Here is a 26,800-nt window from a genome sequence, read left to right as displayed (position 1 = left end):
GTGCAGTAATGCTATTTTATCTACTGCTGAGAAATTCTGAGAGCTTTGGTCGCCTTCAGAGGGTTCACGGCTTGGCACAGAACGCTGAACTGCTTCAAGAAAGGCGTTAAACGTTTTCAGCCAATGTCTATAGTGCTTAGCAGCAAGTGCCTCACTCGGGTCAAGGTCTAGCACTTTCGGTTTCAACAAACGTTCCATCACCAGATAAATAAGTTGATTAAATGGTTACGATATAAACCAAACTAGAAACATAACTTGGCTTTAATCAACTTAAATTCGTGCTAAACAAACAAAACAAATATAAGGTTAACTAAATATATCTACGGTAGACATAGTTCTGCCCAATTCTATTCTCCTCGTTCTGACAGTACAACTGCAAGATTGATTGATTGATTGATTGATTGTTATGGTTTGTTTTATGTCGCTTTACAACATCTAAGGTCTTTTAGCGACATTCATTATTATAATAGCTATTTAGCACAGTTAGAGCACAGCAGGGCATAGTGAAAGGTGCAATACGACACAACACAACATAATACGATACAGTAGTTTAAATACATCATTAGTGGAAAAGAAATTCTTGTAGGAGGTTAGGCCCACGAAAGGCAGGTACTTCTTTGGAATTGCACGCTTGGTGTTACAAACTGAAACAAAATAAGGAAAGCCCAGCCAGCAAATCAATCGCCTTCCACACCGATTCAATGTCCAAAGACGCTGAATCAATGTAAAAAACGATCGATCTCTGGCTGGGAGCAGACACGACACGGGTGCACTACAGTACAACATGGACGATTACAGTGATTAAAATAATAATTTAAATAAGCTTATTGCAGGAGTTTATAAAAGCCAGCAGATGTGTAGTAGTTGGACGATTTTCAGCAAAATTTTTCACCGATATGTTTATTCCATACGTGCTCAGATTTTGTTCAAGACACTTCCTTTGAGTTGCATATTTACTGCAATGAGATAGAAAATGATTCACAGTCTCAGGGCTCATACATGTGTCGCATAGTCCAGAAGTGTGGCATCCGATCTTGAAGAGGTGTTGGTTTAAACGGCAGTGACCGGTGATGAGTCTAAAGACGGTTGGATGGTCAGGTACTTTGTTTGTTCCTGCACTTTTGATGTCAGGATATATAGATTTGTAGAGTTGGCCTGTGGTACTGTTTATATAGTGATTATTCCATTTTTGCAGAGCTAGATCTTTGGTGAGGTTTTTGACTTCACTTAGGCTGAGTTTTGTGTTTGCGGAGATGGGGGTAATGGCTGATGTTGGTATTGCTGGTATGGCTCCTGAAGCAAGTTTTGCTAAGAAATCAGCAGTTTCGTTTCCAGGAATGCCTACATGACTAGGAACCCATAAAAACTTTACTTTTGTTGTATTTGATATAATGCTGGAATGAAGCAGAAGTATGTCATTGATTAAGCTGTGTTTTGTCCAGGTTGGATTTGAAATCGTCCGTAGTGCACTTAAGCAGTCGCTAATGATGACCGACTTACTTTGTTTGGTCTCTTTTATCCAAATAAGTGCAGCCTTTATTGCAAACAGTTCGGCACTGAACACAGATGCGGATCTATTAATTGTGAAACAGCGTTTTATTCCATAGCGGTTTACAAAAAAGGAAGATCCGGTTTTCGTGTTGGTCTTGGATCCGTCTGTATATATGTTGAGAAATTCTGAGTAATTTTTTGTGAGGTGCTCAGCGACTATTCCAGAGATGGCATTTGGATGGTCAAGCTGGGAGGTTTCAGTTACAAGGGTGTAGTCAGTTATGGGTATATAGACTTCCCAGGGTGGGATAGATGGTTCTTGGATGAGGTTTACGGTAATATTCGTGTCTATTGTCTCGGTGAGGGAATGGAATGGTTGGTAGTTACTTGTGCTGATCAAATTTCTTGGCAAACTTTCCTCGAGGATGTCATGTGCTGGGTGGCGTAAAAATGTCAGAATGTGGGCTTTGTAGTTTAGACAAAGTTGCTCGTATCTAAGTGACAAGGGTAATTCATTGCAGTAGTGTTGTAGGTTTGAAATTGGGGTACTTTTCATTGCTCTGGAGCATATTCTTAGAGCTTCATTTTGTAATGTCAGAATTGGTTGGAGTGTGGTTTTGTTTGTGGCAAAATATGCTTCCATACCATATTCAATAACCGATCGTATTATGGCTCTGTAGATGCAAAGCAGTGCTGATTTTCCTGCTCCCCAGTTTGTGCCCTTCAGTACACGGAGGACATTTAGTCTTGATTTGGATTTTTCTGCAACATGTTTAGCATGGATGCTATACTTTCCATTTGACTGAAATGTGATTCCAAGGTATTTGTAGTCTTTTTTGATGGGGATTAACGAATTTTTTATTTCGAGTGTACACGGATCATATTTACGTTTGTTTGTAAACAGCACAACCGCTGATTTGTTTGCGGAGATCTTGAAGCCCCATTTATCACACCAGTCTTTGGTTTTTAAAAAGTCAGATTTGATTATATTAGTCAAAGTTGAGATGTCTTCTCCAGTTTTCCAAAAACAGAAGTCATCTGCAAAAAGTGCTGTAGAAGAGGTAATTAAGTTTGGTAGATCGTTGATCGCTACGTTGAATAGTAATGGACTAATAACGCTGCCTTGAGGAATTCCGTTTTCTAGTTTTCTTGTGGTAGATAAAGCTTTGACAACCTTGACTTGAAAAGTACGATTTGACAGGAAAGATTTGATCCAAGATAGCATGGCTCCTTTGATCCCTAGGTCATATAGTTTTAGGAGGACTGCGTCGTGATAGACCATATCATAAGCTTTCTCAAGGTCAAGAAATACAGTTTGTACTGATTCACCGTAAGATAAGGATTTTTGGATGGTGTCGTGGAGTCTGATAATATGATCTGTCGTTCGACGTCTTTTTCTGAATCCAGACTGTTGAAGATGGAGTAGATTGTTTTGTTCTAGAAACCATCTGAGGCGATTAGTTACTATTTTCTCCATAGTTTTGCAAAGGGTGCTGGTTAAAGAAATTGGTCTGTAGGAGGAGGGTATACCCGTTGGTTTGTTTGGCTTATGAATTGGAATGATGATTGAATGTTTCCATTTGAGTGGCAGTGTACCTGTCGACCAGACGTAGTTAAACAAGTCGAGGAGGATATTCAAACTGCAAGGGGGTAGATGACATAACATTTGATAATAAATGCCGTCCGCACCTGCAGCAGTGTTTTTATTACCTTTAAGGACTGTCTTCAACTCGTTCATTTGCAGGGGTGAATTGTAAGATTTATTGTAGAAATGGGTTGCCAGTTTTGATTGTAGATTGTTCGAAATTGAAAGACTGGAATTTTCACGGAATTTTTTTGAATAGTTGGTTGAGCTGCTAACTGAGAGAAATTGATCTGCAAGGATGTTGGCTTTGTTGATATCACTTTCTGCTTTAGTGGCAAGAGTGGGAATTCTTTTGGTTTCCTTTATGCCTGAAAATTTTTTAATAATTTTCCACACTTTGTCAAGCTTTGTTTTACTATCGAGGGAACAGCAGAAATTGTTCCAGCTTTCTTTTTTTGCTTGGATGATGGTTTTTCTGGCAATTGCCCGGAGGCGCTTAAAGGCTTGGATGTCTGTTGGGTGTCTGGTACGATGAAGACGTTGTAGTGCTATTTTTTTGTTCCTTACTGCTCGTTTACAATTGTCATTCCACCATGGAACGCCACTTGATTTGAATGGTTTGGTTTTAGGAATTGCTATAGACGCGCAGAGTTGGATAGTTTCGGAGAGGTTTTGGTTAAATGTATTTATATCATTTGAGACAACAGAAGAATTTAGCTTTTCTTGGCATAATTTGGAATACTTTGCCCAATCAGCTCTTTGGAATGCCCATGATGGTACAAACTCTGCATTATCTGGGGAAGAAACATTGACTGTAGTAGCGACTATGCAGTGGTCACTACCCAAAAATTCATTGGTGACATCGGTGATGCATTTGTGACCAAGGGAAGTAGAAGCAATAGTGAGGTCTAGAGTGTTCCATCGGATTTCCGGCTTATTTAAAGACATGTGGGTGGGAACAGTGGTGTTGAGGATTACTGCGTCATGATTTTCAACTACTTCAAGTAGAGCATTCCCTCTATTATTATTGTTGTTGCACCCCCACATGACATGGTGGGCATTGAAATCACCGCAAATTAATAATTTATTATGGTTAGTGAAAATACAGTTTATTTGGTCACCTGCAAATGAGTTTGTGGGTGGGTTATATATACTGCATACAGTTAGGTGTTCGATTTTTATTGCAATAATTTCCAGCCGTGGGTCTGCATCCGGGATGGGTAGCTCTGTAAAGGAGATATTTCTTTTAATGCAGATTCCGACACCACCTCCTTTTCCACAGTGAGCAGGTCTGTCTTTTCTGTAGAGATGATATCCATTAATATTAGGGGAGTATTTAGGAGTTAGGTGTGTTTCTTGTAAGCAAATGATATCCGGTGGGGTTTGTGAGCTTGCTATTAGTTGATTCAATTCCGGGATTTTCCTATAAATTGACCGACAGTTCCACTGCCACACTGTGAAGAACATTAAATTATTAGTGATTTTAGCATGCCCGAGTTTGTTAGAAATCCCATTCTAGAACCTGCTGCATCGGCGATAATTTGAAAAATGTCAATTTCTTTATTTTGGCTTTGAGCGCACGTTGTCTTTGTAATCACTTCTGCTAAAAATGCAAGAAATAGGATTGGGTTATTTATAAAGTGGCCGCTCTCGTCTCCTACGTTGGTTGGTTTCGAGGGTCCGGGTTTTTCCATTGTGACTGGAGTTATATTTATATTGTCATTAGTTTGGTTAGAGGATAGATTTTTATTCAATTGGCTTGTTTGAGTTGTGCTTGCTACAAGAGGAGGGAAGTCCAGATCGTAACTTGGCATTTCTGTATTTACAGCTCTTTGCTGCTTGCAGGCTTCAGCATATGTTAGGTTCTTAGTGGTTTTCATTTTCTGAATGGCTTTTTCTTTCAAGTACTTGGGGCAGTTTTTAGAAATAGCGACGTGATTTCCACCACAATTTGAGCATTTTACTGCTATACTTGGGCATTCGTCATGCTTGTGTTGATCACCGCATCGGAGACATTTGGTTTTAGATCTGCAGAATTTTGCTATGTGTCCAAATCGATTGCAGTTGTAACATCTTAAGGGTTTTGGAATGTATTGCGAGACTCTAAATCGTTGATAACCTATTTTTATTGAGTCTGGTAGTGATTTGCTATTGAAGATTAATAATACAGTAGTAGATGCAATTAGTTCAGCCGATTCAGAATTTCTTTTATTAAACCTTTTAACCGACCTTATGTTCGCATCCTTCAGCGCCGCAAGAATATCTCCATCCTCCATGCCGAGAGGAACATTGTATATTACTCCACTTGCTCCAGGTGGTCTTTTGGCGTAGGCGGTGATCGGAATGTTGATGGTGTTTCCATCCGTCAGTGTCTTTGTTTTGAGGATAACCTCTATCTGGCTTGGGTTTGCATTTATCTGAAGTCCTCCATCTTGTCTTGCTGAGCAGGATTTGTATTCGCCTATTAGATATTGCAGACATCGGTCGATCAGTATCGGCGAATACATTTTTAATGTTTTTTTTTGCTCTCCCGGCTGGTTCAATTTCAATATGACTGTAGTAGTATTGTTGCCATTTTCGTCTGGGTTGTTTTCCGTTTGGTACTCCTCTTCGGAATGCATTCGTTTTCTTTTTAGAGACGGCGTCTCCTTCTTGTTTTCTGGGTCGTCTGTCTCCAGTTTGGTTGAGTTGTTTAAAATTGAGAGCTCAAATTTGTATTTCAAACTGCACCTTCCTTCTTGTTCTGCACCGCGCAAAACACTTGCTTCTCTGGGCAATTCGCAAGCAAAAAATCGGCTATGCTTACTAGAAGAAATCTCACAACCTTCCTCTAGCTTGAAAACTCTAGAATCCACACAACTGCAAGATGAATCAGTGGCAAGGCTAGAGTACAGAACTAGAAAGCGTACAATTACCTAGGGCACACATGATTATGTAAGCGAGTAAACAAGGTGAACTACAGGCAAGCAATCATTACACAAGTCACGATAATCAATTCATCAGCAACCGATCAAGACCATGAATTTATTGACGAAAACTTTTATTGAGAATCATTTTAAACAAATTTTTTCCCAATTTCATTCCCCAAAAAAAATAATAATTAAATTTGCGAAAGTGTTTCCAAATTTTTCTTAGATCTTGTAATACATGACGATTTATCTTCGTCACTCGCCCAATCACTGACTGTGTTGAAGATTTCAATTGCTTTTGTGAAGGCGGCTTTCGCTTCAACTAGTTGGTTTGTTTTTAAAAACGCAACTCCCATATTATTGTGACAATATCCAAATACCTGATACCGATTTGCTTCAACATTGAAAGTAGTTTTCATTAATGTGATTGCGGATGTGTTTATTGTGATCGTTTTGTACCAATCATCTGCTTTGAGGCAGCAGAAACCAAAGTGTTTTAAAAAACAACTAACTTCCTTGCTTTTAAATTTTAGATCAAAGTTATTCATCTTTTCCATAAAATCGAGTATTTGATTCATAAATGAATATTGTTGTTTAATTTGTTCTTGTTTGTTTTGTTTTGATAATTCTTCGGATATTTCTGCCATCACCCAACCAACACGTTCAAGCTTATCTAACCTGCTTTCCCCGTCGTAGTGATTCTTAATAAATTGAAATCTACAACGAGCCAATGAGATTGCGCAATCGCACTCTTTCACATTCACAAATTTCAAAACTAATTTCTTAACATTTTCATCATAAACGTCACGTAATTGATCGGTCAAGCGTGACGATTGATTTGCATCAACAATGGATACAATCGAAACACAAACAACTTCAGCTTCTGCAATGTTTTCCAAACTCAACAAGCATTCCGCTTGGTCAATGCTTGGTTGTAACTTGTCCCATCCTTCGACATGGTCGATGATTATTTGCAGGGTTTCCACCGCTTTTTGAAAGTTGTTTTGTTGCTGATAGGTCGATGCAGTATCTGTTAAGTCATGCAATTTTAAAAACGATCACATTTAAGATTTGTGCCCTGGAATGAAAAAAACTTTGTGATAATTTTTGAGTTTGTAAATATTTGGATCAGTAAATCTTAAGCTGATCGTGAGCTACATGTCCACAACAACGGAAAACCTCTGTCCTTCTGCCCCGAGCCAAGGTACCTTGGGGTGACACTAGACAGATCGCTCACATACCGCCACCATTTGGTGTCACTGCGCAAGAAACTGACATCTCGCGCTGCATTACTGAAGCGCCTGGCAGGCTCTAGCTGGGGGGCGAGGGCTGACACTTTGCGAATAGCAGCCTTAGCCCTTGTCTACTCTTCAGCAGAGTACTGTGCACCTGTGTGGTGCCGCAGTGCTCACCGCCACAACATCGACACTGCCATAAACAGCGCCCTGCGCACAGTGACCGGATGCCTGCGTCCCACACCATTGGACAATCTCCCCATTCTCGCTGGCATCCAACCTGCTGAGCTTCGTCGCGAAGAAGCCACTCTGTCCCTCGGTCGACGGGCACTGGAGCCTAATCATCTTCTCCACCACAAGATCTCTGCCTTCCCAAACGGGCACCCCCGCCGACTGAAATCAAGACACCCATTCGTGCCAGCCGCTCGGCTTCTGATCAACGAAGCTGATGAACAAGACATCTCTGCGGCTACTTGGGCGGACCATAAATGGAATTCTGAATGGAGGTCAAGCACCACCAGACTCCATTCATTCATCCCCGACGCCGACACACGCCCAATCGGCCTGACACTACAGAGACAGGCGTGGGTGCGCCTCAACCGTCTCCGTACGGGCGTCGGCCTTTTCCGCTCAACCATGCACCAATGGGGAATGGCTTCTTCCTCCTCCTGTGAATGTGGTGCCGAGGAACAGACCGCAGACCACATCATCAATGACTGTACCATCTTCAAGCCACCTAACGGAGTGGAAGGTCTGCGCGTCATGGATGATGAAACTAAAGACTGGCTGCTCTCTAGCAGTCTTCCAGTGTAGTCCGGGAACATCGTGAATCTGGGGTGGTAAAAGGATAGACCCTCGGCCCCAGAAGCTCAGACGACGACGACGACGACGACGAGTAAATCTTAAATGTGGTTTTAATTGATTGACCACTTCATGGATGTCACGAATTTAACCGAAGTGTGTTTGGATCTTATGTAGCGCTTGTATTTTCCGCCAGGTGGCGGAAAACAGTTAAAATGTGTTCGGTCGACTCTGTTATGCCTTATTGTGGTCGATACTAAAGACCGTGTTACCCCTCCTCTCTTCGCGGAGGTGTCTCACGGCTGTTTCGGGAGCCATTCATTTTAGTCTGTCTGATGTTGATTGGCAAGTTGAGAAAGTAAATAAGCAAAAAAACAGCTGCACAAGCTCAATATTCAATCAATAGTTTAAATCACGCAAGGCCGTATTTACCATTCCTACACCCTTGGGTAAAAGACCACTCATATTCAATTGGTTGAGAATTTTCCAGTTTTTGATAGAAAAATGTAAAAATACTGCTCGATGCTTAGACTACTGTAGTTTATATCAACGGAGTTTTGTATTGTCGGTCATCATTTGGAATGATCATTCCAAATCAAAACCAATCAATCAATGCCATTTTGTTAAAAAATTTTAAAAAATAAATAATATTATACCCCCTCGTTTCCTTTGAAAATGTCATTTAACAGTTGATAGATTAGTGGGCTACTTGAAATTACGACGATATCGGCAACCAGTAGCGTTGACAGGGATGGTATGGGATCAGCTATATTGTACTCGAGATACTTTTATTTTCTCAAAATCTTTTCCGGGGACTTGTATTTGGAAAAAAGTTCCTAAACACCCATTTGTTTAGATCTATCTTGTTATGTTGGATTATTTTGCATTCATCCCAGCGTCTTATTTTTTTAAGACAAACACTAACACTGTGTCGTTTTTATTTTTCTCTGTTTTTAATTTTTGTTATTCAAAAGTGATGCGTTTTGATGACAGCCTTTCAGTTTGTTTTAACAAAAAACCAAGCCCAAAGTATCTTCTGTAAACTTCCTTGTTATTGTTGTTGACAGAGCCGTGTTAAAACCAGCTTAAGAAGTGATTGACTGTTTGATGGATAAGCTTTTTTGCCGTGTGAGCTTCTGGGGCCAAAGGCTAATTCTTAAATCACGCCAGACTCACAATGTTCCCTGACTAAGCTGAAAGGTTATACCAGAAAGTAGCAGTTTAGTCTTTGGTCATTTCCACTCCTTTTGGTGGCTTGAAGATAGTACAGTCACTGATGATGTAGCCTGTGGTATGTTCCTCGGTACCACATTCACAGGAGGAGGAAGAGGTCATTCCCATTGGTGCATGGTTGAGCGGAAAAGCCTGACGCTCGTGCGAAGACGGGTGAGGCACACCCACGTCTGTTTTTGTAGTATCAGTCCATTGTAGCAAGTGTCGGCATCGGAGATGACCGAATGGAGTCTGGTGGTACTTGACTTCCATTCAAAATTCCATTTATGGTCCGCCCAATTAGCCGCAGAGATGTCTTTTCCATCATTTCGTTGATGCCTTGATTTCAGTCGACGAATTTGCTCGTTGGAAGGAGAAGAGACGTTGAAGTGAAAAAGATTGTTGAACTCCAATGCTCGTCGACTGAGAGAGAGAGTGGCTTCTTCGTGAAAAGGGTTGGATGCCAGCAAGAATGGGAAGATTGTCCAACGGTGTGGGAAGCAGGCATCCGGTTACTATGCGCAAAGCGCTCTTTATGTCAGTGTCGATGTTGTGGCAATGTCGATGTTTTGGCAGTGAGCATAAAGTTTCCAAGTTTCCGGTTTTGAAAGAATTCGGGATAAAACGTCGAAAGTTTATCTCAATCCCCGGAGCAACTCTCCAAAAGGTACCATTAAAAAATCACCTTTGAGCAACAAAGGAAAACGTAAATCCTAGCTAAATTAAGTCATTGGTTTGGCAGTAGCTGATTTGGCGCAGAGGGTTAGGGCGATGGTAGTCATTTGATTGACTTGGGTTTGATTCCCAACATTGCTATTGTTTTTTTTTTCCTCTGTAATTACCAAAAAAACTTCAAAGGGGATTTTTTTAATGGTACCTTTTGGAAAGTTGCATCCCGGGATACCGCAATAAACGAGTTTGTTATGGATAGAAGGCTATTATTTCATGTCGGCAGATTTCATCTTTTTTCAAGTTAATAAACTTTGTGAGATACACAATATCCTTAACCATTTGCGTAATGCGAATACAGTGTATTTTTCACTAATATTAGTTCGTGCACCATTTAGTCCGATGAAAGTAAGGACAACCTGTATTCCAATCACGCAGCATTGCATATCAAGTGTTTGTGTAACTTACCTTGTAATTGTTTAATGGTTGCAGGAATGAAAACTTCTTTCTTCACAGTCTGGGAAATAACTTTCATCTGAACATAAAAAGTTTATTGAATTTGGAAACTTCATAGCTTCATATTTAAAAAATTCCAAACATGGGTTGAAAGATTGATTTAATTTAATTCAACTATTGCAGCGCCTCCCTTATATGGCTGCCAGTACGGCTGCAAGGGTAGCAATTTCATACGAAGATAAAACAACCTTTACAGGCTATTTTGACTTGTTTGAAATTATTCTTATAACGTTTTGTTATTATTTTAAAACTTTTTTATATTCTGTATCGTTTCGATCACAAATTTCGTTTGGCTTAGACCAGGGGTAACAAAAGTTTTGCAACCACGGGCCGCATTGCACTATTTGCAAGTCTTGGAGAGTCGCATTGAATTTTTCACTCATTCTTGTCCTTGGAATTCGGTGTAAGCTTTAAGATTGTATACTGTTGGGTAAGCAATCACGAAACGTGTTTGGTGATACAGCCACCCTACTGATTTGACTCACGTTTAATAGGATCATCCCAATGGCATAGCTAGGGGGGCGGACCACCCCGGGCGGCACGTCTGGGGACGGCACTTTCAAACTACGATTTTTGATTTTGATCATAATTTGATAAAAAAAAACGCATTTCATTTTCACATGCTTTTTCTTGAAGGGGCAGCAAAATCCCTAGCTACGCCACTGGATCATCCGCTCACTTGAACCGTTTTTCATTGATCCGGAATGCAAATCAATTAAGCGCACTTAATCGGACTACTAACCCAGATAGCCACTTAATCTGGTTCAGATCTGGTAAAGATCTGGTCAGATCCATACCCGTCTGGTAAAGATCTGAACCAGATAAAGTGGTTGTTTGGAAACATATAGCCTGTTTAAACGGACCACCCTCCTACCAGAAATAAGTTTTATCGTCGACATTTTTAGGCTTTTTCAAGTCAAAAGTTGCTGTTGGCATTTTGCTATTTTTTTGAAAAGTTATTAGTGGCAAGGTTGCCAGATAGTCTTTTTTTTATTTTCAGCCAAATTGCAACTGAAAGGTAGTCCAAAAGTAGCCTAATCCATTTACAGTTGAAACAAGCCAAAAACTAGCCTAAAATTTGAAAGTTTGCACAGATTAAAGGCACAAACGACATTTTAGCCAGAATGACTTATTTTTGTGAAACTCAGTTTGAAATGAACTGAAACAAAATCAACCACTACACATCACGTGACTGCTAAAATTTTCCGACTGGAAAAGTTTTAAAGTCTTACTTTGTGCACACAAGCATTACAGGGAAGCACGCGACAGGAGTTAAGGCTTACTCTACGGAAGAATGAGCGCAAAACGAAACCGTTATAACACGTAAAAATAAAGAAATTTATTTTTCCCGCCTAATCGGACCAGCTTAGCTTGATCCAGTTTAAGAGGTTTGACTGGGCTGTATGTGCAACTGCAACTCCAGATTATTGCGTAATAGAATGATTACATACCAAAAGTCAAGCACTTAGGCATGTCTGAGTTATTCTGACTTGTTGGTCTTGCAAATTAAAAAAAAAAAACAATCCTAGGCTACAAGTTTTTGAACTTATGCCGCTTCAACTCCAAAAAATCAAAAAAGTCCTGAAAATATGTTCACAATTAAAAAGTTTCTTTCATCAAATGATATAGACTAATTTAAGTAGTTTATCATATAACTGGGGCCGCAGATATTGTTCTTGCGGGGTGCACGTTGGCACCCCAGGTTTTTGACTAAACTATTGTCTCAAACATTTCTAATTTGAAATGTGCAGCCACTTACCTCTCCTAATCTCTCAATGACGTTTTCTAAAGTGATGTTTCGGGACATTCCCTCCACTCCGTTGCCAGGCATCGCAACGGAATTTCTACAAGTTGGACATCTGCAATGGTAAAAATGAAATTTAAGTTTTGTGTTTTGAAATGTTAGACCTATTTGCATTTACCACAAGTTGCAGAGAGACGGATGATGATGATTTGAAAGCTACACAATAACCCATTAAACTTCTTTTGCATTGATATGGGAACTAAAATACAAAAATTTATCAGCAATTTTCTATTTACCTTTTATCTTGATTGTTCTGACAGAATCTAGTTAGACATCCATGGCAAAAACTATGTCCACACGCCAAAATACGAATGGGTCTCTGCAAAGTTTCGATGCATATCGGACATTGGAATTCATCAGTGAGGTTCCCAGCCATTTTACGTTAATCTTGCAAATTATTCTGTTATCGTTTGCTTAAATCTCTGAAAAACAATGAAATTAATTTTCACAAAATATCATATTATTATTCTATCCATTACTTTTCACAACGTTATGAGTGTTAACCAGTGTTGTTGAGTTATTGCATCAACTAGTGATACAAAAAACTTTTCATTCGTTTTTGTGATTTGGATCTTTCACTTTTTCAATGACGCGTTTCTTCTTGATAGGACTACAACTTCTGACGTCAATGTCACTTCTTGTAATTGCAGTTTGACTCTAACCATGGTCAACCTCAGTGCATTGATTTTTTGAGGCGATAATTATTAGTGTGGCTCGTTTTTGAACTAATCTTTTTAATTCTTTCGGGGAGGTAGGGAAATGGTGCCAATGAGTGAGAAAACAATCATGACAAAATTTGAGATTCGTAACAAATTGTCTTTAGCCTCCTCATGGGGCCCAAAAATCGAAAAATGAGGTCAATAACGAATTTTTTTTCAAAAATGTTTTTAGTTTGGGTAGATACAATATTGTTTAGATATATCTAAATATCCTAAAAAAAAATTGGAGTCATTTAAACAATTCCTTCAGCTTCCTCACAGCTTCTGTAAATTTTCATTTTGCTGAAAATTGCGCATTTTTGTTTGTGGTTACATAACTACAAACATCGTCAGTGACGTCTTTTTAAATAAAAAACGTCACTTTTTCCTACCAAATTAACCCAATTTCATTAAAAAATGACGCAACAGCTCAGGGCAGGTCTATAAAGAGAAATACAATGACGTTTTATAGCTGGCAAAATGTCTAACGCAATTATGTAACCACCCACAAAAATGCGCAATTTTCAGCAAAATGGAAATTTTCAGAAGCTGTGAGGAAGCTGCAGGAATAGTTCAAACGACTCCAATTTTTTTTCTCAGGCTAATTAGATATATCTAAACAATATTGTATCTACCCAAACTAAAAACATTTTTGAAAAAAATTTCGTTTTACCCCATTTTTTTTTTTTTTGACCCATTTTTCGATTTTTGGGCCCCATGAGGAGGCTGAAGACAATTTTTTACAAATCTCAAATCTTGTCATTAACGTTTTTTCACTCATTGGCACCATTTCCCCACTACCCCGAGAAAATTTAAAAAAAAAGTTCAAAAACGAGCCACCCTAATAATTATTCTACTGATGACATCATAGTTTTGTTAGGTATGCTGCTGAGAATGGAAGTCTACTCTACAGTTGTATGTTGACATTCTTGCTGCGTTGTACAATGCCACTTTCCAGAAAGCAAATCTGTATTTATACATTGATTTAACGTCTTACAACGACAATAATCAATAGATTAATACAGATTGTTCTAACCCCTTTACTTTCGTTTGCCTTTTCCTGACTGTTAAAGATAAATTAAAACTTATTAGATACTTTCAGATAGAACTGTTGCAAATAAAACGAAAATGCAAATAGTTTATATTAAATAAATCAAGAGTGTGGCCGACTACACTAAATAGATAAATTCAAGTTTATAATTGCAAAGCTTTCGCTACACAATTGTGACGTCATTAGAAAATTAGTAACCTACATATTATTATTTGTAAAAGATAAGATTAAAAGTTCTTTTTTGATGAGCGAAAAAACGCGAAAAAACCATACTTGTGTGGCGAAAGCTCCACCATTTTTAGGCAACAAGCATGATGAGAGATTGAATTGTTAAGCAAGCAAAGGTAGGTATCCGCCACTTTAAAAGTAGCTCGCTACCCTCTACTGCTACTCAAGCTAAAGTAGCGCGCACTACCGCTACCGATTACAAATCGATAGAAGTAGCGCACTACCGTTACTTCTCCCGCTACTTTTGTCATAAACTAACACAGAAAGCACTTTGTGACGTCAAAATGACCTTGAAAACAAACGATATTATTCGTTTACACTTTACACAGCTATTTCTACGTCGTTATTATTATTTATCTGTGTCAGACAAGAATGTCCACATTCGCATTAACAAACCAAAAAAAGATACACAAAAAATAATGAGCATACACAGACCGGGAGCCGGCAACGTTCACCCCATGTGAAAAAGTTACCAATTTCTATTGATACAGCGATGTTCGGTGGTATGTGGATACTCATAATTTTGAAGTCTGCCGGGCCGCCGGTGATGAGTGTGGAAACGGAGGTCATTTTTCATGGCCCAAAAAATGTGCTAAGTCAGCAGAAATAGTTACCGCTTGAAAGTTATCAGCAGCTAGATCACCTTAAGCACGTATTAAATTTATTTTTATTTTAATTCAAGCTTAACTGAAGGTGATCTAGCTGCTAGCAGATCGAAATGAATTTTAGCTGTTTATGATTGAACCGACTCATGTGAAATTTAATGTACCGTATTGTAATTTATCCTTTAGACCAAGTGTTCTCCTCAACGTGGTGGAGAGGTGGCAACGACGATGCTACATAGCCTACTGCACGTTGGCTAAACCCATGGACTTCTAAATAGTAGAATCTGGACTGGAAACCGACTTTACGAAGTGTACAACAGTTGGCCAAAAAGTTACCAGTTCTTATTTTAGTGCTTTTTCAGTTGCTGCCCCACCCCTTCTCGTACAGTACCAGCACTGTACGAGTTAGGGTTATTCGCTAAGGGAGGTTTTTGGATACCGTAGTAACAATCCCTAAACTTGGCTGTTGGTCCACTGTTGTACCAACTGTTTGGCCAACTGTTGTACACTGCGTTTCCAGTCGAGATTCTACTATTTAGAAGTCCATGGCTAAACCACTCTGGCTTGAGAAAAGACGTGCCAACCCAGAACTCTATGAATCCCTAGAAGCTCGAATAGTTAAACAGAACAATTTATATTTGGGACACTTATTGAAAAGCAAATCACTAGAAAAGAGACGTCACGATTGGTTTGGTCAGCGAAGAAAGAGGAAGGGTCGTCTCGAAACTAGATGGCTCGATACTGTGACAACTGACAGCGGGATGGGCATGGAAGAGCTGAATGAGGTTGTGAGGAATCGAGAGTTATGGAGGGAGAAAGTTTATAGAGCGAACGAGAGTTGAAACCGAACGGATGATAATGAACGTAACAAAGTTAACAAATACCACAAATATATAATTTAACTTGGGTGGAGTAAAGAAGTTATTTTTCAACCACACACAGTTATAAATTCAGCGAGGTATGTTGAGCAAGTTAAAGTTGTTTCCAAATGTTTAGACAATATGTTTGTGTTATACTGTATGTTCTCTAGCATTTCGTCTTCGATGTAAAATTAGCTTTTGCTTCTAGCATTTCGTATTTCTTGTAAGACCAGTTTTCTTTTAAAGGCTTGATAAGGTCTATAGGCATAGCCGAAAACATTTTATGTCATATGTTATGTTATTGCTGAGTTATGTCTGTTTCCGGTTTAAAAAATATGCCCTCGAAGATGCGCTTAAACTTTATGGGTCTTAAGTTTTTAGGTCATAGAAAAAGTGATAATATTAACAACAATAAAATAAATTAAAACTTATCATTAAATCTGATGCAAAAGTTTCACCATGTTGTAGCCTACCTTTCCAATTTTTTAGTTAACACAAAATCTTTTCATATAACTTTGCCAGGTAATTGTCAGAAATTCTACCAACTAAATATATTTCATAACTAAACTTTCTTTCATACAGAAATACACGAAAAGTTGCATCAGGTTTGTTGAAAAGTGTCGAAAATAATGCAACTGTTAACACTACTATTTGGTTTTACGAATCAAAACTTAGGCGATATAGCGATATAATCCTTTATTTTCCTTACGTCTGAGATTCACCATGCTGACCAGAGTTGCCATGTAACCTAAATTTAATCTTTAGTAATGTAAAAAATATGTTTGATTATGCAAAATATTTCTTTCAATTTTCTTCAAATTGTTTGTAGAGAGCGAAATGTTTGATGATTTTCTTTCCTCACTCGCCCAATCGCTGGCTGTGTAATAGATTTCAATTGCTTTTGTTAAAAGCGGTTTTGCTTCAAATAGTTGGTAAGTGTTTTTTAAATTTAAGCGCAGCTCCAAATGAACTCTCAATGCTGACGTCACTGCTCCTTCTTGCAATAATTATTTGGCTCTAGCCAGAGCCGTTGAAAAATAATTTGGCCCGGTACCAACAAGATCTTTGTGGTCCAAGTCAAGACACTTTTATGAAATACGCATTATGCCCAAGGAATACTCAATGACTTTTCCAAGTTTCCAGTTTTCTTATAAAATTTACAAACCCCTAATATCATCCCGCGTCCAAAAATACCTTCTGGACTCAACGCTACTGATTTTAACCATCGTCAACCTCATTGCATTGATCTCTTGAGGGATGATTTGTCCACTTATGACATTATAGATTTGTAAGCTATCCAGTTGAACAACAGAAGGCTATCTTTAGTTTTATCTTGACAACGTCTTCATGATCAGGTTGGTCTTTCCTCCATGAAGAACCCAATAAAGTTCTGATGGGTTTCATTAGTAGAGCTACCTTCTTGCCACGTTATCACTTTGGCTTAACAGAAGCATTCTAAACTGATGTAAAAACAGGTTGTCTGGTGTATCTGACTATTCGGTATTTGGAAGTTTAACACATAAACTTCTGATTGATTTGATTGGTAGAATTACAATTTCACTGCGTCATCACATATTGCTTACGACGCTGCTTAGCTTGAAATGATAATTCATCAAACTTTCGATGGAAGCCCGCAAAATTGATTTTGAAAACTTGTCTCAATGTCAAACCAAGCTTTATCTCATATAACATTTTCACTCGAACACAATTGAATTTAAACTTCATAGCACATGAAAGAAACAGGAACCACTTGCTTCAGCGCAAGAGCTCAAGTCGATTTGTGGGATTAGGATTTCCGAAACAGTGGTTCACGCATCACTGGTTGTCTGTGGCGACTAGAAATGTAATTGCAAAAAATTTTTTTTTTAACGCAAAAAACACGCCATTTTTTGTTTTTTATGTTTTTTTGTTTTGTTTTTTCATATTTTTCTGGAAAAGTAGGAATCTTTACCTAAGTTCGTAACGTTCAATGCCACCACTGAACTGTGGGCAGACAATTGGAAGAGGTTTAACACCTTTGTAGCGGCACATTCAGTCGCAGCAGCAGGTATCTTTACCTAAGTTCGTAACGCTCGATGCCACGACTGAACTGTGGGCAGACAATTGGAAGAGGTTTAACACCTTTGTAACGGCACATTCAGTCGCACAAGACAAAGTGCCGCAGGTTTTTCTCACCAATCAATCACGTACAATCTACAAAATGTTAACAAATTTGGCTGGGCAGGAAACAAACCCAAAGGAAGTCAACGATCTCACCATGACGGAAATTACAGATTACATGGCTCAACAATTCGACCCAAAACGCTTCATCGTAAGGGAGCGATTCCGTTTCTGGAGCGAAATGAAGCGCAAGCCCGGTGAAACAGCTCAAGAACTAGCCGTCCGCATACGCCAGGCAGCTGCCACCTGTGACTTTTCGTCCATTTCAGATCCATTGGATGAAGCTTTACGTACTCGTTTTATTTGTTCAATAGGTAACGAGGCGGTGCTTAAGGCGTTATTCAAAATCAGAGCTGATGAACTTACTTTCAAACGTGCGGTGGAGGTTGCATCAGAAACCGAAGAGGCAGCCAAGGTAGCCAAAGAAACTGTTTACGGCACTCCACCGGCACCGGTTGCGAAAGTAAGGACCATCAGCAAACCTCCAAAAACTAGGCAGCTTACAGGTACTTTCTTTACTTTTAAAAATAAAGAATGCTATCGCTGTGGTAATTCCAACCACAACGCCAATGACTGTAGGTTCAAGAAAGCCACCTGCCATTTCTGCAATATTGCGGGACACTTACAGAGTGTTTGCCGAAAGAAAGCTAGACAGTTCAAATCTTCTAAAGTAAATCGTATCGAGAAAATTAACATGCTCTCTAGTTCTTGCAGAAAACCTGGAAATTCAAAGTTGGAAGTACCGATCTCCATTAATTCGGTACCACACACCTAGAACTGGACACTGCTACAAATGGAAATTTCTTTTCAGCGACGTCTGGATTCGGGTAGGCGCACCTCAACTGCAAGCACCAGTGTCGCAGTTCCAATCTGCTACCAAGCATCTATGTACCAATCACGGGTTCTTCCACGGCCGGGGTAACTTTTCCTTCCACGGGAAGGTCAGATAATATTCCTTTTGTAGTCACGACAGTCAAAGGACTAAACTTGTTAGGTCGTGATACAATTTCGTCTTTAGGAATTTCTATTGATAAGTTCCTTCTGTCTAACTATTCTACTTTACAGAGCATCCAGTCATGCGACAAGCCTGATAAGAGTCTGGAGAAAGCATGCTCCCTCTTATGTGACGAGTTCAAAGATGTTTTTAAACCTGAACTCGGGTGCTTACGAGATTATGAACTAGACATAGATCTTAAGTCTGATGCGAAACCTGTTTTTCTCAAACCTAGGCCTGTACCTTTCGCGCTAAAGGAGGACTTAGCACAAGCCTATGACTCGGGTATTGCACGTGGTATATGGACACCAGTTCAGTTTTGTGATTGGGGCACACCGGTTGTTCTAGTTCGTAAGCCTTCAAACTCTTCAGAAGCCAAGGCCAAGCTACGCATATGTGGCGATTATTCAGTCACAGTGAACCCTTCCCTGAAAACCCATCGTTACCCGTTACCCTTACGAGAGGACTTAATGCAAAACTTGGGTGGTGGGTATGGTTTCAGCAAGATAAACTTGGCTGATGCCTACAATCAGATTAGACTTGGTCCTGACAGTCGAAAACGACTCGCATTAAGCACTCACCGTGGCGTACTTTTACAAAATGTTTTACCTTTTGGCATACTTTCTGCTCCAGGTTATTTTCAGAAGATCATGGACGACCTTACAGCCGATTTTCCAAGGGTCGCAGTCTACCTAGACGACATTCTAGTCAGTGGCACTACTGCTGAGGAGCATCTCCAGAATCTTAGACGGCTCCTCGATCGACTTCACTCAAAAGTCCTGAGGTGTAGAAAGGACAGGTGTAAGTTTGCACAACCTCAGATAGAATATCTTGGAAACATTTAGCCAGGCAGGGAATCTCGAAAGGTCCTAAGGTAAACGCCACAGTGGAGATGTCTGCCCCCACTGACGTATCTTCTCTTCGTTCATTTTTAGGTTCCTTACAATTTTATTCGAAATTTCTACCGTTGAACGCTTCCACGGTAGCAGAACCACTATACCATCTCACGAAAAAGGACATTCCTTGGAGATGGGGAAAACAAGAGGAAAACTCTTTTGTTCAGTCATAAACAGATAAAACCAAGCAACCACAAGGCATTTAACATAATATATTAAACTGACCATAAACTATAAACTACGAACGTTTTCGGCCATACACATGTTAGCCCTTTTCAAGTAACGAAAGAATAATAACTGATTTTACATCTACATTGAAATAAATAACTGATTTACACAATGAACTGAAAACGAAATGCATAAGAATGAAACGGCAAAGCAGAGGAGAAAGGCACATCACAAGGCGGTTAATTCCGCGAGGCAAACACGCATCATATGATGAATTAAGAAAATACGTTAAGCAAATAAGAAGCACCTGCGGCAAACAACTGCGTATTGATGCTCGGATTGCATGATTTTATTAGCAAAGCCTTGTGGATTTTAGTGTCAAATTTGGTGAAACATTTACGCAAAACTCTAAAAGATTTCAAGGATGGTTTGTTGTTTAAACATGGTTGGCAATCGAATATATGGTCTTTAATGGCACTTCTTCTGTTCAAAATAGTTAAATCTAAGTGCTCCCTCACTCTCGTGGCCAAATGCCGCGTGGACACACCAATCCCTATGTACAGTTCGCGTCGTGCGAACAAGTGAACTTGTACATGACTTTTGAACACAAGCAGGAGGGAGTCCCAGGTTTAAGCTGAAAATAATAACCCACTTTAAATGTTTTATATACGGGAATAATTTTTTTATTTTTTTATTTATTTGCAATCAGACTCAAAGTCCATAGAATTCAAATTTTTAACAGTCATCACACAAAATATCAGACTAACACAACATCAAGCAGGCTACATCAAACAACGTACAAAATACTGTTGTAGTGAATATAAAATGTAGAATTAAAATAGTAATCAGAAGACATAACATTGCGCAAAAGTGGATTAAATGATCTTTTGTAATGTTCTACAAATGCATAGCAATTTTTTCTTAATAGAGCATCAAATGTTAACACGTCGTTCTGTACCTGATACACTCTAGCACTGTCGCATCTCGACAATTTGTGGATAATTCTGTACGAGTTGTTGTAAGCAACTCGTATGCAATTTAAAGTAGAAGTTTTATAGTTACACCATAGTTGCGAACCATACATTGGCATACAATATGATTGGTAGGTTACATTACATTTTTAACTTCGGTAGAGCAATTTCCTAACTTGGACCGAAGCTGATTGGCAGCGACATAAAGAGATCGCACTTGCCTTTTAATATCTGCGTTATCACTGATGGTATCATCAATCAGTATACCTAAATATTTCACTTGTCCAACAAATTTAATTTGTGTATTATACAGCCGCATGCATGGAGAAGTCAAAACTTTAAATTTGCGACATTGATGGACCAATCCAACAGTTTTGTTACAGTTGAAAATAATGTCATGTCTAGAAGCATAGGATTACTCATATTCAGGTTGAACTTCATTTTACTAAAACTTGACATGTTACTCACAAAACGTTTCGATGCTTTACCGATAAAGGGAACTGTTAGAAAGTTTTTCAATTCATGTTCGTCCGCTTGAAAGTGCGTAGAACATAAATCTAAAAACCTCCTGAGCTCTCCATTGAAAAACCATGTGGGGTAGTTGTTCGCATTAAAATAAGAACGTAAACGATTGACTTCATTATTAAAACTATCAACATTAGAACAAATATCTTGTGCTCGCTTGAGCAGGCACTAGTACTTGTAGGTAGAAGGACATAAGGCATTAAAATTAAGAAGGAGGTTGGTATTGTTCAGCTTAGGCACTATCTTTCTACTGATGAGGTTCTTACACATTTCAATGCGTCACTTCCGGTAAGTATCGCATGTGATGCTTCTAGTGTGGGTATCGGTGCTACTTTGTTTCACCGTTACCCAGATGGCACAGAACGGCCTATAGCAAACGTTTCAGAGATATTAACAGCCTTTAAGAGAAACTATAGCCAAATTTAAAAATGAAGCTTTGTCGATAATTTTGCGCTAAAGAAATTCTATCAATATATTTTTGGTAGATCATTCATTTTGGTCACTGATCATAAACCATTGCTTAGTTTTTTTGGCCCGACCAACTCGACACCTTCTTTGGCAGCAAATCGTTTGGCTCGTTGGGCACTCTTTTTATCGCAATTTACATACACTATTGAGTACAGGAAGACGAAGAATCATCAAAACGCTGATGCTTTTGAGTCGCTTACTATCAGGAGGGGATAAAGTCTTCGATGAGGAAAGTGCGGATGACATTGACATCGTCTGCGCTATCGATGCTTTGGATTTGCAGGTCCAGACCCCAAATGCTGCCTCACTACGTAAAGAATCTTCTAAAGATCCTATCATTTCCACATAATGCGTTTCATTCATGAAGGATGGCCGGCCAAGTCTTCTCCACAAGACCGTTTCGTAAGTACGCAGACTCTCTACTTGTTACGGATGTCTACTTTACGGTTTCAGAGTGGTCATCCCTTCCAAACTTCGTCCTTCCGTCCTTCAGTTGCTTCATGAAGGACACTTTGGCATTAAGAGAATGAAGCAGTTGGCAAGAACGTCCGTCTACTGGCCAAACATCGATCGAGACATAGCGGAACTTTGTCACAAGTGTAGTACCTGTGGCAAACACCAACCGCAGTTTAAAACCCAGGTCCAATCATGGACGGTTCCAGAAGCACCGTGGAGTCGCTTACACATAGATCATGCGGTAGAATTCATGGGTTACCATTGGTTACTCAGCATTGATGCTTTTTCTAAATACCCATGTATTCATGCTACTACTTCCTTATCTTCAACAACTACTATCAACCTGCTAGAAGAAGATTTTTCTCATTTCGGCTATCCCCATACTATAGTTACCGATAATGCTACTACTTTTAAATCCACAGAATTCCAAACTATAAGTAGAGGGGTATGGTACACATCACGGGTGCCCCTTACCATCCGGAAACCAATGGAGCGGCGGAGCGCCTCGTACGTACGTTCAAGCAAGCACTTCGCAAATCTTCCCTACCCCCCAAACAGGCCGTCTTGGAATTCCTACAGCAATATCGACCCACGCCCACTCCGAGTGGCTACTCTCCAAGTCAATTACTCAACAATCGTCAGATTCAAACCAAGATCGACACGCTTCTACTCACATCGTCTCAAGTGGTACCCAGACAAAACACTGGCAACACGGATGCCTCCGAAGGTACGAAACAACATTTTAAACCGGGAGATCCCTGTTACGCGTTATCCTTCACTCCACGACGAAACCAGGACTCTCGTTGAGTTCCAGCCGAGGTAATTAAGCGACAGTGCAGTCGAATCTTCCTGGTACGTCTATTGCCACACGGTCCGACGTGGAGGCGTCATATGGATCAACTACAACCTCGCTATGCATCATCGGAGGACCAGGAGCCGGGAGAAACTCCTGCACCAACGGTCGACTCCTCCGCTGTCTCCACCTCAGCTCGAACGGATTTGGACGAGACACCTAGTGTACCGGAATTCGGGCCACACAATCCACGAAGGTCGAGCCGTTGCCGCAGACCTCCGGCTCGTTTCCGACTTTAAGTTTTATTGTTTCATTCGGTGTCTTGTTCATATTTTTCTTTGTGTATAAAAATTATCGGGGAAGTGTTATAGTTGCCATTTAATTTAAGTTGATTTTATGTAACTTGTGGCCAGCCTCGCTACATAATCACATTCAGCGTTTTCTGGTACAGACGTTGGAATTGATTACCACCGCACTGCGCGTGTAATCAATTAAGCGTTCTGTACCTCGTTTTTCATTTGCATGCTTTGCGTTTCTTTGTTGCTATTTATTGCGTTGCCTTTGAATAATGTTTTGAATAAGTACAAGAGGTCAGTGGTTTTTCATTTACTTGGTTGACGAATTATTATTACTTGTTGGCAACCTTACTTACTTCATTTCTATTATATGTCTGAAAATACAACAGATACAAAACAAACATCAAAGATGAAAACTTATTTTATTTGGGAACAAGAAGAAATTTAATGAAACTAACAAACACCTGATGTAGTAAGAGTTTATTTGCTTGCTACGAACTAGGCTAGTTATGCAAGATCAGAGTCCTCAGATCAAGGGTTTTTAACCGGGGGTAAATTTACTCCCGGGGGTAAATTTACTCCCTGGAGGTAAATTTCACCTACCGAGGGGGTAAATATACTGAATAATCAACTAAGAATTTCAGACAAAATTAGATCTGTGGAGTAGAAGAGTTCATAAAGGAATTTACGCACATTTTCCAACATTTGATGATTGGAAAGTCAGAAGTCGTAACGAGATTTCTGACCTTGACGTCAAAATATCCCAGCACCTTGCCGCCTCAAAAAAGAACTTTGACGGTTACTTCGAAGGTGAAAGTTTTAACAGTAGCCTACTGCTCTTTGTATAACTCATCCCTTCGAAGCCAGGTTAGAAAGTATTGCTGACGATGATCGTTGTAAAGATGAATTGATTGATCCTCAATGTTCAACAAAATGTTTTGTTCCAAATTCTTATCGTGCAATGGTGACTTTTCCACGTTTTGGTGTGGATTAGTTCAAGAGTTTCCTACGCTGACTAAGCGACAAGCGTGCATTTGAAGTTATGATACCTTTTCCAACTACTTATCTGTGTGAAGCAGGGTTTTCTTCATTGTTGACTATTAAAACAAAACATCGATCTCGCTGAGTTCCCAAAGACGACATACGATAGCTCTTTCAACGACTGTTCCAAGACATTATTTTTCACAGGACCCCGCCAAGAACAATCGTGTCTTCGGCAAATAAACAGCTTGTTTTTGATATTTGCCAAGGTAAACCCAGACAAAAAAGGATGTTTTGCATTTCTTCGCATGGTTGACTGAACACGATGACATCACAAGAGGCCACCAAAATGGTGGGGGTAAATTTTACTTTTTTCATTCGGCAAGGGGTAAACGAGACAAAAAAGGTTAAGAACCCCTGCCTCAGATGGATAATCTGTTGTGTTAGGATAAGGAATGTGAGAAGATGTGAAAAGGAGTCTGACTCAATATCAGAGCTGTCGCTATCACTGCTGCATGTTTGATTGGATTTTAAAGGGCTTCTTCTGCTTGTTGTTGGCAAATGCACATCAACTGGAACAACCTCTTGACGTTGTACTAGAAAAGGTGTGGAGTGCTGGTCAAAAGTGCCTTTGTCACTGGTGGAAATAACCAATTCCATCAGTTTGAGGTTCTGGCTTACAAATACGAGTTTTTCAGCATACTCATGTGTGAGTTTGTTTCTTTTTTTAAATGTACATGCGCGTGAGCTGAGAAGCTTCTTTCTCATGCAGCTGAAGTACATGGAAGTTCCAGAACCCGAGTTGCGACTTTCGATAGCTGACATTGTCTGCACAAGTCAGTCCACCAAGCTGTGAGTGAAAGTGTTTCAGAAGAAAGTGATGCCCACAGAAACTCCAAGCTAAAAAAGTCTTGTTGACTGGAAAAGTTTGCCAGTTCTGCCATAACTTTCGTTTCGTCTACAATCTAGATCTGGCATTGCTTCACTCAAATTGTAGACTTTCTCAAGTTGAGATCTACAAAATTGCAATGAAAAAATATACCAGACATATAGTTTCATTTAATCCATATCCTCCTAGCGTCAGTTTAATCTGAGGATGCAAAAGAAGAGTTGCAATCATACCGATGTCGAATTAAACTGACGCTCGGAACAGGGGGTACAGGTAAAACTCGATTTCTTTAATGAGCAAAATAGACAGTATCACACTAAACGAAATCAGGCAAAGGATAAAAGCTGCAAAACGTGGATAACAGTTTTATAGTTAAAAGTTCTCTTTAGACAAAATTTTAATAGATTTGCTTTTTCTACGTGTTTATGATCATCTTATTATCTTATTTATTGGCCTACAGTCTTAAAGTTATGCATAGTGTATGATTTTTTTTATGATTTTTTCATATACCTACTTTGAAATCTTTTAACACTATAATTAAATTTCATAATCATCTCAATAGTATTGCATTATTTATTATTTGTTGCAGACTATACTGAAGAAGCAAGACTTGTGTGGCGAAAGCTCTATAAATAAATTGATTTTTCTGATTTATTGTGATACTGTCTACTTTGTTTCAAATATTTTATCACACTACGCATCCTATTGGATCATCAGTTAAGTCATAAGAAGATTTGATGAAAAATTTAATTACGAAGTTTTGTTTTGGAATCGTTAAATGATGACGTCATAAAGCGACAATAAATTTTGATTATTTGCGAACATTTCAGTAGTTTCTTTGCGATTGAAAGCAGGTGCAGATTCCAAATTGACCTATTGTAAATTACCGTTTGCAATCAACAAAGTTACTTTGTTAGACATGAAATTTTTTTGGGTATAGGCTGGGCTTAGGCTATTATTTAAACAAGAATTTGGTGAAAATGTTTAACTAACGTTATTTTTATTTGTTATTGATGTCTTTTGAATCTAAACTATTGACATTTTTGTTTGTTGGCTTATTTGTAGCAAAAAAGAGTTTGTATTTTAGCATAGAACAAAATTAAAGTAACACAATTTTGCATTGTTTTACCTACATTCTTCTGTTCCTAGCGTCAGTTTAACCTGACAGCAGTACAATCATTCCTATTTTACAAATAAATACCTATTAAAAAAAAAACATTCAATGCTTTCGAGTTACCCCTATCTAAGCCTTCCTTGAAAATATGAACAAAAAACTCGGATTCAGGAAGATATGAGTTAAAGTACTAAGTTATACGAGTTATGAGACTGTTTGTTTGTTGAAAGAGAAGCTATTGCAATGAGTTTACCCTAATTGTTGCATATTGTGACATTTAATGTCAAAATATGTAAAAAAAAATAAAATAAAAAAAAAACGAATAAAAAAACTAAAAAAAGATCGTTTTTTTTAAACCAAACAAAACGTTTTTTTTACATCTCTACAGTAGCGACGACTGTCACTTTGTACATTAGGTCAATATG

The 26,800-nt window shown here is 39.0% G+C and overlaps 1 protein-coding gene across 1 annotated transcript; it reads right to left on the bottom strand.

Annotated features, from left to right (window-relative positions):
- Nucleotides 1-579: 579 nt before the first annotated feature.
- On the bottom strand, nt 580-2,085 carry LOC145785990 (uncharacterized). The gene has a single exon (XM_082597683.1). The coding sequence runs from the start codon at nt 2,045-2,047 to the stop codon at nt 815-817; it is 1,233 nt and encodes a 410-aa protein (XP_082453809.1). The 5' UTR covers nt 2,048-2,085; the 3' UTR covers nt 580-814.
- Nucleotides 2,086-26,800: the final 24,715 nt, after the last annotated feature.

The sequence above is a fragment of the Aplidium turbinatum genome, chromosome 16 (genome assembly GCF_918807975.1).
Source record: "Aplidium turbinatum chromosome 16, kaAplTurb1.1, whole genome shotgun sequence".
NCBI classification, from domain to species: domain Eukaryota; kingdom Metazoa; phylum Chordata; class Ascidiacea; order Aplousobranchia; family Polyclinidae; genus Aplidium; species Aplidium turbinatum.
This window is presented reverse-complemented; position numbering and strand designations above follow the sequence as displayed.